Below are 20,551 nucleotides of genomic sequence, written 5' to 3' on the forward strand. Positions count from 1 at the left end.
ATCTATTCACTGACCTCAACACTCCTCCTGTTTGCTTGTAGTTAACCACAGATATTATATTTTTTGCCCTTAGGATTGACCTCTGTTTCCTCTGATAAAGTTATGAGGATACACACTATTTTGTTTTCCTCAGTCATGAGCACAATTAATTTCCGGATAAATCCATGCATGCTATGTTTTATTTGTATCCCTTTGTATTGCCCTGAGGTTCAATTAAATGAAGAGGTTTGCTCTATTTGTTTTTCACAATCACATAAAATTTCCATTAACAATCACAGCAAACAAAATAGGTTTAATTTTTATTTAAAACCTATCGTTGTTTCAGGTCTAACCTTATATTTTATGATCTTTTTGAAGCAGACCCTTTAACAAAGCTGTTTTAGACAATACCGAACCCACCGCTCTCTGCGATTTTAACATGCATTTTGTAGGAAAAGAAATAGCCCGATGAGATACATTATTCTTAAGTTTAAGAAAAGAATAAACGTCAGAAGGGAATACTTAGCTAGAAGGAATGAAAGAATAATGCTGAGAAATAGTAAATTAGGGGAAATGATGAGCAGTACTTAGCAATGAAGAACAGGAGAGTGAAAGAGGAAAAAACATGACTACCGGAGCCTTTTTCTGCCCTCATGGTCTGAAATGCCAGACACATGCAGAGAATTACTCAGACGGTGACAAGGTAGTAGGCAGAAAAAGAAAAAAAATGTGAAAGAAAAGTCACAAATATTTATACATTTTACATTTTAAAACTTCGGTTTTCCAAATGGAATGCTACAGGCTTGGGGAAGAGTGGCTGGCAAGCCGCCCAGCAGAGAAGGACCTGGAAGTGCTGGTCAACAGCAGCAGAACATGAGCCAGCAGTGTGTCCAGGTGGCCAAGGCCAGCAGCATCCTGGCTTATATTGGAAATAGTGTGGCCAGCAGGACCAGGGAAGGGATCATTCCCCTGTATTCAGCACTAGTGAGGCCACAACTCAAATCCTGTGTTCAGTTTTTGGTCCCTCAGTACAAGAAAGATCTTGAGGTGCTGTAATACGTCCAGAGAAGGGCAATGAAGATGGTGAAGAGTCTGGAGCACCAGTTTTATGTGGAGCAGCCAAGGAGGAGCTGAGGTTTTTTAGTCTGGAGAAAAAGGAGACTGAGGGGAGAACTTACCATTCTCCACAACTACCTGAAAGGAGCTTGTACGAAGGTAGGTGTTAGTCTCTCCTCCCGGGCAATAAGGGATAGCACAAGAGAAAACTGCCTCAAGTTGTCTCAGGGAAGGTTTAAATGACGTATTAGGAAAAAATTCCTCACTGAAAGGATTGTCAAGTATTGGAATAGGCTGCCCAGGGAAGTGGTTTGGTCACCATCCCTGGAGGTATTTAAAAGAAGTGTCAATATGGTGCTAAGGGACATGCTTTAGTGGCGAACTTGGCAGTGGTTTTTGGTCGGACTTGATCTCAATGGTCTTTTCCAACCTGAATAATTCCATGATTCCAAATCTGCAAAACAGACTATGTTACCAAAAAGCAAATGCTTACTGTGAATTTCAGATATCTGATTCTTCTTACTAACATCTTTTTAAATTCAGTCTGTCTTTCAGTCTCTGGAGCAGAGTTAGTACACAGAAAATTTGAGTTGCTTCCTGAGACAATGGCACACTGTCAATCTGAAATGTAATGCCTAAAGACAAATAACTTTCAAGCTATGTTTTCATTATGTTTGTAATACAGAGGTCACCCTGAGTAAAAACAATCAGGCACATGAGAAAAGCCTTTAGCATCTTAATCTTTCCTATAAGGATAAAAATAAATCCATAATTATATTGGTGTTGTTTCATATGTTCTTGAGCAAAGAATTTGCAATTGCTTTATTCAAATAGTCAGAATCTACATTTATACTGGAATATTATAATAACTTATATGATCAGTGATAGCTCTTATTTTAGAGAACAGATATTATTTCTTTAATTCGTTCTAATTTAGGTTTTCTTCTTGACCTACAAAGGGAGAGATATGAGATGACATACTGTTACATTCATGCAGTCAATTTTTCATGAATCTGAAGCTATTGTTAATTTTCTAGGATCTACAAAAACATTCTTAGAAGACAATTAAAACCCCCACATTGTTCAGTCTCCATAATCATGGACTGGCACAAGCTACACATTCTAAACGTTTCTGCATTCCTTCAAAATCTATATTTTTCAGGCAATGAACATGCATAACAAAAACGTTTTTTGAACTTCTAGTCAGTTACATAATTGTAATATCCTACAGTATTATCACCAATCTGATATTTGTATAACCAATATTTGGTACCACTAATTAACTATTGTATTGTTACTTCATATAAATATTTATAACAATAATTTCTACTTTTTTTAAATTAAATGGACAAGGCCTAGGGCCTGAGAAATATTCTGGCTTCCTAGACAAATCATGGATCCTTTATAAACAGTTTCCAAAAAAAACCCCAAAACATTCAGAACCCCTTATTAAATTAGTGAAGAAGCTAAGAATCTTGATACTACAATTATCCTATTTTTGCAGCAGCCTTGCTCTATGTCTGTAGCACATACTTAGTACCTATGCATTCAGAATAACTGTGAGCTTGAACTTAACCTAAATACATTATTTCTGTACCAACACAGAAAACTCAGCCTCTTGATTTCCTGCATGACCATTTCAAAATGCTTTTAAGAGTCTACTTTGTTCCTGACCGACTTTCCAGACTTGTACATTCTTTCAACAGTCTTAGAAGCTATTCTCATTTCCGCTTCAACCAGAACACTTTCTTAGGCTTAATGAAGATACAAAGTTCCCTGAGCTTATTTTGATGGGGAAAAATGAACTACTTATTTCCAGATAAATGGAGGATGGCCCACAGTACTTTAACTTTTCTGATTTTTTTTACACTGATCAATGCATGCAAGAGGCCACAATATTCACAATATATGTGAGGCAGAGGCAATGGCTTCTCACAGCAGTTCTTAACACAAAAAGGGGGGCCTTTACTCGTGATATGTTTCAATCTTCTAAAAATGAAATCATAATTCCCCTTCAATCTGTACTATACATTTCTACAGATGGATAGCTGTCATTCTTATTCAGCCTGTATTTCCTCCATCAAGATTAGGACATTGAAGTGGCTTTCATAGGTGGTCTTCCCACCTACACTATGTAGATTATATATGGAAACGGGTGTTTTTCTTCACAGTATGTATATTTCCACTCTTAAAATATTGCAGTTCACAAAATACAGAAAAACCACAGGGCATTCTTAATGAAGGAATTGGGGAGTACATGAAACAATGCTTTTGCATTAGGCAAAAACACTGTAGAGCTAACTAGTCACTATTATACCAGTATCTGTGTCACTGTATTCCCCATCATTTGTGTGTTCAACCTTGCTACCGAAAACAGACTGTTCTTCTGTCTCACTTCTAGTTTTGTTTTGTCATTAATTTTCCACAAGGTTACTAAATCTCATTTTGTTGTCTTTGGAGTATAGGAATATACGCTGCACAGTCAAAGATATTTGAATGTTAGCTATTATTACTATTTTTTTATAAGCTAAAATGCTAACCTTTTCCAGAAAGAGGAATTAAAATAAGGACATATGAATTCACTCCATCTACTAGCTCTATATAAATTCATAGTGTTTTTTGTTATACCAAGATACTGTGAATGCAGAAAATGCCTCCATACGAAGTCAGTATGAGCGCTCTGACTCATGGATTACACCAACTCACACTTCCCACAGCAGGTAGCTTAGTAAATGTTACATTTTTCATCCATTAAGAATACTCTTTAAGAACCCAGGTCCTTAGGCACCCATCTGGAGATCAAAAAGGAAAGCATAGTTTTGGTCCTCCCCTTTTGTCCTCAGTTCTCTTGCTCCTCATCCTCTCTATAACGGGAATGAGGCAAGGAAACTGCTACTTCAAAAGACAGAACCAACAGCTCGTAAGTAGCTTGGGTGCATTTTCCACTGGCAGAACACAGGATGGTTATTGCTGCAACATTACAGTGCAAAAGAAACTATATAATAAAAATAATTGTCAACAATCCAGAAAGTCAAAGACCTCGTAGTTCAGGATTAGTGATCAGTCTTCTGGTTATGCTTGATTTTACTTTTTTGTGTCACTGAACTTGTACACACAGAGTCATAAATCCATTTGTAATGGTCAATACTTTCAGCACCAGTATCAGTGCTATGACAGGCACATGAGAGGTAAAATAGTTCAGGTCTGAAATATTAGTGTCAATTCAAATGGTAAATTCTGTATTTCACTTTCTTGTACAATCTAGATATTAACTTATTTAAGACACGGCACAAAAAGCACCTCAAGATTGATATTGCTATTGATCACTTTAAAGGAAATTTTGTATGATTTAAATGTAAGCAGTTCACATTGCTACCCAGTTTTCCGAATTACTGAACTCTCCAGAACAGCAGCTTTTTTTTTTTTTTTACTTCAAACACTTCTGTGCACCGATTTACACCATTTTTTTAAACCTGATTTATGCTTCTTTCTATCACACTCTCCAGAAAGACCAAATTACCTAAGAAATCAATTTTTAAAATTAACCTTTCCAAGAAATTTAACAATTTGCTTCCTAATTATCCTTTCCACACCATATTCTTGTGCTAAACATCATCTCTAACAAGCACTCAGTTATTATCATTACCAGTTATGAATACAAATATACAACCTACTTAGTTGTATCTCTTTTTTTTTTTCTTTAAGCAGCATTAAGGAAGCACCTCAATTCCAGTAATGATTCTCCCCAAGTGATAGAATTATCATACATCTTACAATGTACCCTTCAAAGGGTTTAAAATAAGACTGGCATTTTTAGAAATCAATTTTTAGGCTGGATGAGAATATCTTTGAAATAAGATATTTACTAGACAGCATCATTTCTTTCCTGAAGGTGAAACTTCTGCTTAACAGACATGACAGGATGCACAACAGCTACTCATCTGAGGTTTCCATTTTTATATACGAAAACATATTTAAGTCATCACACTCATTTATATTCACCTAAAAATACTAGTCTGCTATATCAAAATGTTTATGCAAGTATAATAAAAAAAAAAAGAGAAAGCTGAACATCTGTAGTTCGAATTAGTTGGTTTGTAAGAAGAAGAAAAAGTCAAGGAAAAAATACATGAGTGGATGTCATCATAAAAAAAAAGTTCTATAATAAAGCTCAAGGGCAGAGGGTATAATTATGGATTGACTATGATTCTTTGACAATCTATTTCACAGTAGCAGATTTCAGTGGTTTTATAATCACAGATAATGCACAGATTTATAATAATGAGGTGTCAATGTGTGGAAGAGCAGGATTGCAGACCATTATTTTCTCAGACATTTTCATGGCATATGCCAAGTGCAGAGAAATGTGTGCAATGTTTATTAAAGAGACAGTATAACTTATTCAAGCACTTTTACATACAGAAGACTAAATGCTGCTTCTCAAAAGGCTGGAGCACCGAAATACTGGTATATTTTACAAATAGGACCATTAAACACAAAATCTATATCGTCACGGAAAAAGAAGGAAGAGTATTCCGTGTTTCACCAAAGTATCAAAAATCTAATTCTGAAGTCTACATTGTATTCCCATTTCCTTTGATGCTCTAAGTAACACCTGTAAAATCAAGGAGAAATCAAACGCTTTGAAGGCTCTGACCCTATACCCATCCAAAACAGGCATAGGGGCTTGTAGAGCCGTATCCTTAAGAACACCTACGCTTTCAAGGCAGAGGCACAAACAATTCCGATCTGAAGAAAAGGACAATAAGATCAAGACAGACAATTCTATAGTCATACTAATTGGGAAAAATTTGCTCCTGAGATCCCAGAGTGAAGGTCAGCCTACATGCATGACCTACAACAGAAAAGTCTACTCTCCTACTGAACACAGAACCAGTGATCTTAACCTAAATGAGCATTAATGTCCCCATGTGGTGCTAATAATTAATAAAGTGCTTTGTTTCCAGAGGTAATAATTTTGGGAATGAAGTTTCCTTCCTACAGAACAGTTATGAAAAGACTGACAGTGACTATTTGAAGAGTAGCAATGTGAGAGTCAGTTTTATCATTATATTCTGCTTTCTGAAATTATAATTCAACTTTAATTACATACAGAAAGATTACTAATTTTTTGAGTCAGCCTCTGTATTAACAGTGAATATGAACAGCTGCTGTATAAAAATAAAAAATTTGCTGTGAGTTAGCAATTCCTATTTATATTTCAGGAAAAAGCTTTGGAATTTATGGAGGACATTGAAGTATCCTTCAGGCATCCTTCTGTAAAACTTCCTTTGTAACCAAAATCAACCAATTTCTTCTACATCTATTGATTTACACAAGCAAAATGCAACCCCAGAGAATAAAATTATCAGGATGGTTGTTAGTCACTGTAAATCTTGACTGTATTAAAATGCTTGAATCTATTGAATCAGAACACTTCTCATCAATTTTTTGTTTTTTTTCTCATGCTTTCTCCTAAACTGCCCTTCCCATCTTGCATGACTGGAATATTACAAATAGTCTGTTATCAACTCCGTATATCCCTTCTGATTTGAGTATCCCACACTATTTTGCTTTTGTGCCAGTCTTTTTCAGTAAAATAAACCACAACAAACAAAAAACTGTCCTGCTGTTTAGTGCTATATTACCACAAACTCACTATCAGTGTCTGACAGGTAAATAATCCTATGAATTAGAATCCTCACTTATTTTAGATGCAAATCCATCTTCCTTGTAGATTTGTTATGCAGACACGGTCCATTTAGCAAGCGATAAACAGAATTTTGTTCCTCAGCAAAAGAAGTAGATGCTTCCCAACTTTTTTTAAAGTTTACTGACATCAGAAACAGGCTTAGAATTATCCTCAAAATTCATCCTAATGTTTCAATGAATTTTAAATCCTCCTTAGTTCCACTTTGATGCTCTTACTGGACAAACTCTTGAGGATGTTTTAAAAAAATGACGGAGAAACCATACCTTGGTGCTTGTCATTGGAAATGGAACTTTGGAGCCCTTTGTAACCGGGGATGTCAGCTTCTCAGCTGGTTTTGAAGGGATTACGTTCTTAGCAGGAGGCTGATTGTGCAGAACGGAAGACAGGCAAAGCTGAACGGTCTCCTTCAAAGCTTTCAGCTGTGACTCCTGGGGAAAATAAGAAATTATCAGTTCTCTAAGATGTCTTATTATGAACAGACTTGCTTGCTTTCTCTCTCTGCATTAAACCAAACACTTATGAGCAGCCGTTGCTTTTTCTTATCCATGGAAGATACTGAGGCTGTTTAAAGCAGGTTTTGTGTATTAGGTTACACACCAAATTGCCTAGAACGTCTTTGCACTCTTGCTTTTCCTCCATGAAGTTTTATTCACATCAATTATTACAAATAATTATTAAATATAATATTTATATTTATATTTTCAGATATTTTATCTGAAAAGAAACAAAAATACAATCTACCAAATATCATATAGTACCCAGACTTGTGAACATCTATTTCTCCTGAACAAGTATTGCAGAGACACAGACTTCACATGCAGTTTTGTTTTTAATGTTCAGAATAAATGGTATTATTCCACATGTTATAAAGACTGACTTTAATGCAACATAAAGAGAACCACAGGGTTTTTTTTATCTGTTAAGAATTTGATTGTCCAGATCAAATACTGTCCATCAAGCTGAACTAAAACTTTTAAGTAGTGAAGTGCTTGCAACTCATGTTAGAACACTGTTATTTTAATCAAAGAAATAGATATAAATGTATTAATGAAAATATCAGTCTGTCATTGAAATAAGCCAAGACAGTAAAAACAGTGAGATCACTACAGCACAGAGATATCCTTTTAAATTATTGCTCCATTACAGCAAGTAACTTAGAGTCAAATGTTAGATCACAAAATCGTAGAATCATAGAATGGTTTTGGTTGGAAGAGACCTTGAAGACCATCCAGTTCCAAGCTCCCTGCCTTGAGCAGGGTCACCTTCCACTAGACCAAGTTACTCATTTCAGGTCAAGTTAGGCAGCTTCTGGCCTTTAAAAAAAAATCTTGCTCTTATTCTTTGTATTAAGAATATGCCTATAAATACAGGATACAACAGCATATTTCAACCTTCAAAGATTTTTTCTGAAGATAGATCAATCAAGGATTGTGAGGCATGGGAAAAGTTCATGGAAAATATAAGTAAATATAACTGACTACACATTACATATTGTGTATAGTATATGTTATATATACAACACAAATATATTTCAATTATATGAATCCCAAGCAATGGTATTTGGTATACACTACATTATTTATTTGCTGAACAAGTGGTTTTTTTGACCCAACAAATGCACCGTGTTTTCCATCAGATAACAAACATCCACTGAACTGGAACCAGGGCATCTATCTCATATATGGGAAAATCTGAGTGTTTCTTTAAAAATAAACAAACAAAAACAGTTAGTAGGGTACCTTTCTATGGTAGGATCAAAGACAACCACAAAAAGACTATGAATACACAGCACAGTAAGGAAAATCAAAGAAATAGAAGATGGAACAGGTTTTTTTTTGTTTGCAAACAGACAAAATTGAATATTTTTCCCTTAAGACCCATGCAGTGAGGAGGAATGCAAGACTATCATCAAAGAGGACAGCACTTTGTATGAATAACTACTTATCAAAATGTATTAACCTTGAGTCAGACTGATATGCCTCTGACCTGATGGCAGTATAAAAGGGAAAGGATTACCTTATCCATCTGACTTGGGCATCTTTTAATTTCTAAATGACATGAAAAGATCGTCGTATACTTCTTTCCATGTAATATGTCTTTTCACCTATCTTTACAAGAAGTGATTGCACAGGAACATAAATCACTCTTTGACATAATTAAAATAAGCTCCAACACCAAACTGGTAGAGGTAGCAGACTCTCTAATTTTGCTTGAAGATATGGACCCAGCCGCTACAGCACTATATGACTAGACTGCTCCCTGCAATCACACTCAACTGAACCCACACTCCTCCCTATGCATGATATCTCACCCTCTCATCTCTCACTCCAGAAATCCAGTGCTCGTTCTGCCTTGCCTATGACCAGCAGTTTTGCCATTTCAGCAGTAAATGCAGAAAAATTTGTCTTCACCCTGTGAGTAGCAAAACTCAATTCTGACTTTGCTAACAAGAGATCTGTAGATGGGGAGCACAAGAGTACGTCTTAAGGAAACAGTATTGGAATCAAGGATGTCATTTGACAAGAGTTCTCAATGACCTTGCACAGATGAGGTTGTGGTCAAAACAGGCTGCTTGCTGATCAAAATACTGCCAATGTATGACGCATATTTTCATATTTCCCAGATCTGTTTAAACTCTTGTCATGTGGTTGGACTCAATACAGAATAATTTGGGCTGTGGTAATGAAAAAATTGTCAGTTTTCCAAGGGTCCATCACAGGAAAGTGCTGTAAATAGACTTGAGAGACACTAAGTTCACTGTCAGCACAAATTATTATAATATTTAATAGAAAAGTCTAACACAGAAGTCACGAATGCCCTGTCCCTAGAAGTGTTCAGGACCAGGCTGGAAGAGGCTTTGAGTAACCTGACCCAGTGGGAGGAGGTTAGAACCAGATAATCTTTAAGGTCCCTTCTGTCCCAAACCATTCTATGACTCTATAAACTCCCAAAAGAAAAATACAAGTTGATGTCCATTTTTAGGCACCGTCTGACATTCGATCGTACAATTATTCATTTCAAATACAGCCCATGTTCCAAAAATGTGCATTGCTTTACACATTGCTTCCATTCCTTTAGCTGAAACTATGTGTGCTAACACTGTCAAAACAGGTAAGGGCAAATCTTCACTGAAGACACGGATAGACCACTGGCCATCTCTATTTAAAGTTCATATTTTACACAGAAAAGCTCTTAATCAGGGGAAAAACGTACCTGCAACCTAAATCTTCTTATCACTCAGCAGTAATTTCCCTTCATTTGCACTGTGTTTTTCACTCCTGCTCACCATTTCCACTACACTTTCTCATCATGCAAGCAACAAAGCCATCCAAAGTTGTCTTAATGATTATTTGCAAGTACATGACACCAGACTTCTAGTAAGCCTATGGAACCATAACTGAGCCCTAAATTAAAATTCTATAACATTCAATAGGAAAGAAACAGAGGGTCAGAGAAGTGAGCTGGGTGTGCTGCAAATCCCTTTTTAATTTGCAGACCAAATTCCTTAATAGCATTCTCATTAAAAGTTCCTGATGTCAAATGTTCTTTGCTTTCTCCTTCACAACTTTTGGCATTGTAATGAATAACTGTTTTTAGAAGGTATTTATGGCAAGCACTGCTCTGTTGCCATCCCCACAGACAGTATATTGGCACTAGCAAGACACCGTGTCTGCGAGTGCCGTACGAGCAAAGAAGGAAAACAATCTTTGAATTAATACATGCAGGGATCAAGTTCAGTGTACTAACACAAAATACATGGTATACCGCCAGACGCACACACAGGTTTGAACAATGTTACTGTATGTCTTATATAGATGACATTTTGCAATGCTGGATGCAAATCCTCATTCAAAAGGATGATTTCAGCAACTGCAATACTGAAGATTAAAGAAAAATATTTTTGTGAAAGGGGCATAACTCTTTTTTACTTGTCTATTGCAACCTGGGAATGATAGAAAATCAAACAAAATAAGTAGATTTGATAGTGTATTGTGAACATGTATAGTTTTGAAGTTGTATAAATGTTTTTCCTTTTTGATAAACTGTTTCCCTGTCACATGATATTTTCCTCCTAGTTACTCTAAATCTAATATAATGTTCCCCTGTGGCATAGCCAACAGCAGTGAATGTATCCTGCTTTACCCCCTTTCCTGGGATCCACCACAGCCTCTCTGACATGAGTGGGCACCTCTGCCCACAGATCTAGCTCTGTCACATCAGTCCCACCCTCACAAGAGACTGACCCATTTCTATATTGCACCCTACTTGGAACTATGACTAAACCTCAGATAAAAATCATACCTGTTACAAGCATATTCTTGTTAGTGTACTTTTGCACATAAAGAAATGAGGCTTTGAGATGTTTCTAATTTGATTGCCCTCCTCTTAAATAACTTTGCAGCTCTACTTAACTTCATCATAATTAGTTCTACTGATTTCAGCAGCATTGCTCCCAGGTACATGCAATTAAGTATGCCTCTAAAATACTGTAAGACTTCCATTTGTTTTTGTCAAATTATACTGAAACATTCACAGCTGATAGAGATAAACATGCTTACATTACATTACACTTCTTACCTTGTCAAGGGCTGCCTTTTCCAATTCATCTTTTGCGACTGCTAGTTTTTGCTCCAGATCTGTTAGCTGTTGTGCCTGTGGGAATAAAGAAGAAAAAAACGATGCAATCTACAGCGCACTTTTTTAACCCATAATTTTTCAAGCACTGCCAGCGAGAGAGGAAAGGATGTAAATTTTACAAATAATACATACGAATTGGGTCAGAATTGCTTGCAAAAAAGACCAGGTCTCAAGGCATTTCCTTACACACACACAAAAAAGAGGGTTTTCTTTTGTGGCAACTGGGCTCAAATCTGCTCCATTTATGTGAATCAAAGTTTACTCTAATTTCAGAGTCAGCAGCAGAAGTAGTTCCATACTATGAAGTATTTAGAATTACGCCATAGTAACATTTTGAAAAATTAAAAGTATTCAAACCAGTTTTATTATTTTGTTCATTTATCTGACTCCTGTTTGTAACTTGAAACATTTTTTTTTTTTTAGTTTTAAACACTGAGATGCTAACACTCACCTAACCTGACATAAACAGAGAAAGTAGAAAACATCTCAACATTCATGCATGTAGACACATTAGGAAACGCTACTATCTGCTGGTATTCAAGGGGTTAACCCCAGATTTATTTTCCTGTCTCTTTCCCTGGAGATATGAAAGCAAAATTCACAAGAATAGCTACTTATGCAACTCCATAGGGAGAAAACATTTTGGGAGATTTGCATTTGAAGTCAAGGCCAGGGAAGCCGCCTGCACCCTGTGCGGAAGGATTGTTTGCTTTATATAACTTAATGTAATATTCCTGCATAGTCCTTCAGAAGGGAATCTGTGTTTTTACAATGTCTGGGCAGTGCATTGAGTGCAGGGGTTCAGGAGATGCTTTTTTTAAACCCTCAGTAAATAAAGGCACTTATTTTCTCTTCCCTTGCCTACGAGCTAGACTCAACTGCCCGCTTTAGGAAAATACATTCTCCACAAAACTGTTCATTTTAGCAAAGTAGCTGCCAGATTCCTACAGTTCTCAGCCCCATCATTAATAGCACATTAGCATGCAATGAAAAGGAATAAGGTAAAGGTTTCTTTTACCGGTATACTTGCAAAACCAGCCCACTAGTTGTTTTCCCTGTTTCTGAAGAGAATCATAGAGAAAGACACTGTACTAACCAGTTATACTTTCCCTCTGAAATCCTGATTAGGCAACACACATTCTGTGCTTACACAATACCTGGATAAAGCTCTTATTTCTCAGTTGAAGAGCAACACATTTTCATTTTGACCAAACATTTGGAAGCACCCTTTCCCCCAGCACCACCCCAGGCTCACCAGGTTCCTGAAGTTCATCTCCAACCACATATTAGTTTTTTGCCAGACTTTTGAAGACCCAACCAACTGTAGCATAGCTTATTGTATAGTCACACAATATAAATGCTGCTTAGCTCAAACACCACAAAATTTGGTTAACTTGGCCTTTGTGTCAGGGCAATGACCCTACTTCCAGCACACCTGATGTACATTAGCTCAGGCAAGACCTTAGCACCTATCTCAAGTGTTGTTTATTAGCATTAGGCATAGTCTGTACTGGCTGATAAAACAACAAAACCCTGGCATTTTCCACTCCCTGCTTATGTAAAGAACTACTTAGTCACCTTTTAAAACAAGATTAGCCATCTATCTGTGGATTTATCACAGCAGCCACAGCTTCATTAGTCAAAACCACGTAGGATTAGGCAAACTTGCTTGAAAGCAGAAGTCAACTGCTTGCTCAGATGAGCGCAGGTCTCTTGTGAATACAGTCCCTAATTCCCACTGTATCGCATTTCTTACACTTGGTATCAGGTAGTGACTGGTATCATCACACACACAACACACACATCAAACTAGCAGAATCCTTCCATTCCATAATACAGAAAGAATACTTCCATTTCATAAGAATTTGCAAAAATTAACTGGATTTATCACTGGCTTATTAGAGGAAAAAAACTTACTAACATATAAGAATTTTTCTAGAGTTCAGTAACATTTGCATTTGTTACTAAATAGAGTACCTAATATTGCTCACAAAAAACCACAGTCCCAAATCTGTTTGAAAGACTGAACAATAAACCTAGCTCTAGCTGATGCAGAGTTCTCACTAGTTACTAGATGTAGATCAAGTAATTTCTCACATCATTAATGTTTTAATTATTGCAACTAATTATATTATTTTTACAGTACAGTTATACAAATTAATACATTTTTAATTAATGAAAACTAAGATTCGGAAACCAGTATATGTAACTAAGCAATTTGAACTGCCAGATATTATACAAATAATGATTACATAATAAATGAGAGGCCAGGAAGGCACCTCTGATGGCATGCATTGCTAAAGGATTATAACCACATGGAAGATGATGGATTGCTGCATGGTGATGGCAACTTCTGCTTCCAGCACCATCTGTGTTACAGTTTCAATCAGTGAAATACCAGAGCTGAAGTTGTGAATTTCAGGATGTATCATTTCCTTCAACACATGCATTATGTCAGCATCCTTAAATGCAGATAGTTGATAGGAGGCAAGTCACAGCGGTTACAACTGGCTGCTGCTTCTTACCTTGCAGGGGAGTGGCTGGTTCTGTATAATACATTGTACTCAGTGAAACTGCAGCCAGTTTGAAGTTGGAGGAAGTCTTTGATTTTATTAATTGCTGACTGCCATTAGAAAGAATTAGTTGATCTAATAGATTGTAATAACATTGCTCACGTAAAGTAAAATATTTTCAGTTCATAGTCAAAAGGTATTCTTCCAAAGGACAGGCTCATACATATTAATAAAGTCTTTCTGAATGCATCACTTTCAAGCCTTATTCTTATTTTTTATAACATTTTGTCATATTTTGATAGACTAACCTTTTCTGTAACTTTCACATATATTTATTTTATTTCACAGATTACTGACCCCATACGCCAGTGATTTCAATCCAAATGATATCAAGTGACAATAAAATCCTGGCATTAAAAATGCATTTTTGATGAACCACTCACTTCAAAGTAGTCATATTTATTCACTTCTTAGTAACAAAACTGCAGAATAATCAGCTTTTCTGAAAATTGTTGTCTATCAAGGCTGACTTCATATTGTAATAGTTTCACTGTTTTTTTTTTTTTAAATTAGAAGTTTTTAGGGAGCCTGATCAGATTAACGTGGCTTGGATATTGAATAAAAATGAAGGACAAAACACCAGTAGCACTACATAAGGCCAATTTTGATAAGGAGTAAAGTACTTTTTAAAAGCATAGTCTGCAAAAAGTTTAAAATATTTTCTCTTAGGCATTCTTGTAGAAACAGGCCTTACAGAGGAGACAGTGAGATAAATCACTTTTTTCATTCTCCAAAAGAGTGCACTGAGTAATCACTGTCAGTGAAGCACACTTTTCTGACTCACTTAAATGAATGTACTTACCTTCACTCATTGTGAACTACATGACACAAAATGACCATATTTAAATTCTTTCAGGCATAAACATAAAAAGCAAAGAGAGGACTGGTCTGATTTAAAGCAGTCAGAGAGAAATCCAAATTGACATAGAATTTTTTATAATGCATAATTGACACCAGAGCGAATTTCTGCATATACATAAGAAAATGCGAAGTCAATGCCCACGTGTCTTTGGGGTGATGACTTCGAATGCTCAAGAGTTTATAAATATCTTATCAATATAATATAGGTAGTGGATAGGTTCGTATTCCACAAGGTCACACAAAAGCAACAAAACAGGGGGACAAGAGAGAAGTTTTGTAATCTAAAATTCAGCAGCTAGAGCTTTACGTTTCTCACTTCCTTAGTCACATTAGAATAAAAAGAACATTCACTAGTGGTTTTTTTGTGTACTTTCAGAAAAGTTATAGATTTTGTTTGTTCTAAAGAATTATCCCTTTCAATGATGTTGGGACTAATATACCTACGTAAATACAACAAATAAGTTGCTGTTCATTTCTTCTCAGGAGTCAGACAAAACTTAAAATTTCTCACCCACCAAGCGAGTAACTGGATTATTCCTGAAGGTGCAGGTCAGCAAAAACAGGCTGTGATCTTGTTTCTGTGTAGTGCTCACCTTAACATTTCAGTCATACTTCATGCCAGATCTATTCCACATTAATAGCAGGATATTAATTCCACCCCCAGAATAATTAAGAGTTACAGTTCAGGTCAGGTGGATGACACAACTGTACAGCTATTACAAATACTACATGCTTGTTAGCACAGCCAAAAAAATGTTTTTTAAAGGCTTTTTAGCATTTCTCTCCCAGAAACTTTATACACCATCTCAATATGGAATATAAAGCAGATAGTGATTGCTCTTGCTGTTGTTTTTGTTGTGTGTGTGTGTTTTTGTTTGTTTTTTTTTTTAACTTGTAATGGCTTAAAATACTCAAGGAAAAAAATACTCTGTTTCCTTTCTTTTCCATATACAAAATTTCAATTTCATATTAATTTATATTTTTTTTCTCTGAAAAGGCTAGGTTATGGCTTCATGTGAGAAGGACTACTCACGCGTGCAGAGATAAACACAGTCATGACTGAGTTTTCTTCACTTCAAGACATAATGAAACAGGATTTTATTTGGCTACTACAAAACTTTTAAATCAAAGCTTGCTGTTTACTGAGTGCAAAATTATCACATATTCTGCTTAATTAGAAAACATGATTGACTAAGTGATGTTTAATCACACGTTAAATAGATTTGATATTCTGAACTCCGGTTTTGCCCCCACAGTCCTTAATTAAATGCTTAAGGAAAAGATAAAATATTTACTGTATAACTTTTTATTTTATAATTGATTAGAATTTCTAACTAGAACAACTTCTTAAATTGGAAACCACTTACCCTGAAACTTGAATAAATTATCTGGTAAACACATTTCTACTGCACTTATTCTGCAAGCATTACTTGTATCTTAGAAAAAGACACTTGGGCTTCCAAACTGTACTGTTTACCACAGCACAAGGTGTGAAATGTAACTGAGAACACCATTTTTTGGCAGCTATTCTTCTTAATCAGACATGCAGAAAAACCCAGACAGTAAGCAACATCTGAATTCTATTTCAACCACTTAAAAGAAGAAAAGTCAGCTAAAAACATATTTTCTGCAAAGACTCATAGCTTGTACAGTCTTAATCATAGAATAGTTAGGGTTGGAAGGGACCTTAAAGATCATCCAGTTCCAACCCCCCCAGCCATGGGCAGGGACATCCCACTGGCTCAGGCTGCCCAAGGCCCCATCCAACCTGGCCTTGAACACCTCCAGGGATGGGGCAGCCACCACTTCCCTGGGCAACCTGTGCCAGCGTCTCATCACTCTCATGGCGAAGAAATTCTTCCTAATGTCCAGTCTAAAGCTGCCCCTTTCCAGTTTATACCCGTTCCCCCTGGTCCTATCCCCACAAGCCTTTATGAACAGCCCCTCTCCAGCTTTCCTGTAGGTCCCCTTCAGGTACTGGAAGGTCACTATAAAATATTCCCTTCTCTTCCCATCTCTTCCCTCTTCGTTTCATGCTCATTACTGCCACAATGCTTTTATCTGTCATTTGTGACTATTCTGGATGTACATTAAAAATAGGAAGTAAGATCTTTGTGCTTTGTTGTTAGTTGAAATTTCACTCTTCCCCCCCCCGCCCCCCCCCCAAGCCTCGTGCATTACCATCACACAAAATTCATTACAATAAAAGCAAAATCACAGCTAGGGTTTCAGTACAGTATTCGACCTCCACCTGAGTGAAAATAGGAAAATAGGAAAATACGTGTTTCTCTGCAGAAGCAGGCTCAGATGATGTGCACCAAGAGAAGAGCTACATCACTCACCTTTGTGCCTAGTCTGCTTTTTTATCTCTGTCAGGCGATTTTCCTCCCTGCAGATCAGGCCAGAGCACCTCAGGTTTAAGTACCAGTTGTTATTTCTGATGGATAGCCGATCCACATGATTACAACAACCTGCTGTTCTTTCTTTCCTAAGTCAGTCTTCTTTAGATAATTGCATTGCTTATTTTGGCAGTAAGAGAAGAAACACTAATGGGATAAGCACTTTCAAATTCCTGTTAGGCAAACTGGAGTGCTCTACACCTCTGTCACTAGTGTGTTGGAAACATTTATTTCATTTTTTCTTGAGGGGAGATCAGTACACATTTTGTCCCAAGCTTCAACTTTTTGATTGAAAAACAGAAAGAAAACAGAACTAGTATTTCTGGCAATATCGCTTGTGTTTATCAAGTGAACTTAATATCCTTGTCCTAATATCTTCAGCTCTACTTTCCAGGTTGAAAAGACTACCTCACCTTCAGATGATGGATAAAGTAAAACCTAACACATCCAACACATACAGTATTCATTAACAACAGCATACTCATTATTACAAAGTGCCTCCAAATCAGCTGAAAATGAGTAATATAGAAATTTCAAAACCCCTCCCAAAATGCAAATTAAATTGACTGTATTTATTTTGAGTTGTTCATGGTACAGATCATCACGTAGACAGCTCTGAATTTGCTATAAGCAATACCTCAGAAAACAGGATCAAGCAAGGAGGAGACTAAGCCATGCAGAACAATCCTCTCAAATAATTTTTGTTTCTAATTTGGAACAAAAGCTGAGGTATTCAAAATTGCCTCTAGGAAGCAGGCAATTCGGGACATACATGTCAATGTGCTCCAGCTGTTGATTGCCTGGAGCTGGATGATCTCCTAAGTCATCACACCACAGCACAGTTCATCAAGGAGCCTCAGGGCCAACAGAGTGGTTGGTTCTGGACTTTAATGTGTGCCAGGTGCCGTTAAGGACACGGTGCCCAAGACAGCACCTTGGAAAGGAAAGGCCATCAGGCATGGGCACCACGTCTGGCTCTTGCTGTTCATTTTCACAATTTTTCATGTTTGTGCATGACCACTCCCTCCTTTTAGGTGTATGGAGGCTGGCAGCACACCTTGTCCTAATATCTTCAGCTCTACTATTTCAGAAGAAGACATATTTCTTCACAATTTCTACAGCACCTACCACTGCAGAAGCTTAAATGCTGAATAAAAATGACTGTGCCAAAACAGTTGGTCTTAAAGTGTACTTCTGGCATTGGCATTACTCATATAACATCTTGCCCCCCTTTTCATATATAATACACGTGGATCCAGGCCCACAGAAAATATTCCCTTCTTTTTCCTGTTACATGTCTATAAAAGATGAAGTTTTGCCTCATCTTTCAGCTTCTTGTATGTCTTTCCCTCAGCCTTATTTTTTTCTCTGACCTTTGGGCAGTTTAGAATTTTTCAATACTTTGTGTGATAAAGTTTTTAAATTTTTCCTTCCTACTGAGAACACTCGGAATGATTGCAATAATTAAGCCATTTGAAAAATGTCAAAGTCCCAATCAATTTCAATTTTATAACAATAGTAAACCTCCCCTCATTTTAGTGGGAGCTGAACTAGGTCTGTAAATTGATTGAATAGTTGTATGCTGCCAGTTAAACGTGGGGATGCTTCTGCTAGACTTAAGTAACCCTGTCTCACGCTGGCTGTTGACTGGGCTTGTCTCATACAGTCACTCAGACTTGCTATTTAAGATTGCATTACCATCTAATGCAAGTCCATATCCTTAAGGCCACATCTTCAGGGTCTTACAGAAACTTTTAAAATTGGATTTTCCAGTTCACTAAAAGAAGTGAAACAGTTCTTTTCATGCTCAAAATTGTGTTGTAAGAAATCTACTGACAATAAACTAAGAAACCTGAATAAACAAGTACAGAAACCGTGTTCACATTTCACAAATCTGTGATTTCCAAAACTGCATGGAACCATTAAAAAAAATAGAATAGTAGAAGGAGATTTGTTTCAAAGGAGATATCAATAAACTATGTTAATACATAATGTCCTTACTGGGAAATATATATGATGGCATCCCTCCACCTTCTTACATTTTACTTATCTCTTTATATTAAAGAATTCCCATGTCTTCAAACAGCTTGTAATTATTTTTCAGCAGCAAATTCTGTCTAGATCTTCAGGCCCCTCCAGTAACGCTAGCAATTGTTACCATTAATATATTACTAATAATTATAACTTAATGGCAATAACACACAAAATGCTAAAATATGACATTTGAAATGGAAATTATGCACCAGAAAAAAGATGCCAAGGTAAACAGTGAGATCTACTTCCTAAGCAAAACACACATGAGCTAGGTAAGACTTTCTACATGCATTTTTTGTTAATGTTGTGAAGATACGCTATACCACCACTCACGGGGGGAAAAAAAATTACCTACTACAAAAGAAGTGAATTTTTTTTTAAAAAAAGTCTAGTGTTTCATGAAAACAATAAGTACTTGCTTACTACACAGTGATAAAAGACCACGTAACAGAAAATGAAGAAATGGTCCCTATGCTAACTGCACTGTCTCAACAAGACAGCTATCTGAGAAGTAATCCTGTCATCTCTTACCACTCAAACACCAACTACAGACATTTATGCAAGAGACCTAATGTGTTTTTCCAAATCAACCAAGCACATTTTAATTTCCTGTCTCTCCCAGGGGCCTCAGCTTCTGCTAGGAAAAAACAACTCAATATCCTGTCTTGAAGCATTTTTGTACATCCAATAAGCAGGCAGATCTAATCACAAATAATTGATAACCTGAAAATAAAAATTTTACATCCAACAGTAGGCACCCAAATAAATATCTAAAAGAGTACAAACATATGGACTTGATCAAGGAAAAAAGAATCATAAAATAAATAAGCAACAACAGCATTATAAAACCAACCGAAAAAAAACCTGGAAGAAAAGTTAAATATCTAGTAGTTTCTAAGACTGAACTACTAAACGCAGCAAGACCTATAGGGATCCTAAACCATGAAGACTAAGTCCAACACTCAGTACGATACAGAGTAGAAATACCTCAAGGAAGACACCACCATCTCTTCTCTTAGGACTCAAAGAAAACATCAATTTTCACTCATTACATTAACCCATAAAAAGCCTGGCCCATCAGTCATCCACCCCAGGATGTGCCCGTCAGACTCAGCAGCAAAAGGACCTGGCACAAAGTTCATATTCAATCCTATCATTCTCAAACCAGAAAAAAACCAGTCCTGTCTAATCACTGCATTCTAGAAATACACAGATGAACAGAATAATCTTCATATAAAGACAAGTTCAAACATGAATAAAATCTACACTAGAATTCCATTCCATCAACCATCAATGTA

At 36.5% G+C, this 20,551-nt stretch overlaps 1 protein-coding gene across 3 annotated transcripts in view; it reads right to left on the bottom strand.

Annotated features, from left to right (window-relative positions):
• LUZP2 (leucine zipper protein 2) overlaps window positions 1-20,551 on the bottom strand; it is a 190,336-nt gene that overhangs the window by 37,562 nt on the left and 132,223 nt on the right. For all 3 annotated transcript variants that reach the window (XM_054068772.1, XM_054068774.1, XM_054068775.1), the window contains exons 8-9: window positions 11,327-11,401; window positions 7,012-7,176 (exon numbers count right to left, since the gene is read on the bottom strand). In XM_054068772.1, coding sequence (XP_053924747.1) covers window positions 7,012-7,176; window positions 11,327-11,401 — 240 coding nt within the window. The remainder of the gene's footprint in view (window positions 1-7,011; window positions 7,177-11,326; window positions 11,402-20,551) is intronic.

Source organism: Cuculus canorus, chromosome 5, assembly GCF_017976375.1.
Source record: "Cuculus canorus isolate bCucCan1 chromosome 5, bCucCan1.pri, whole genome shotgun sequence".
NCBI classification, from domain to species: Eukaryota; Metazoa; Chordata; class Aves; order Cuculiformes; family Cuculidae; genus Cuculus; species Cuculus canorus.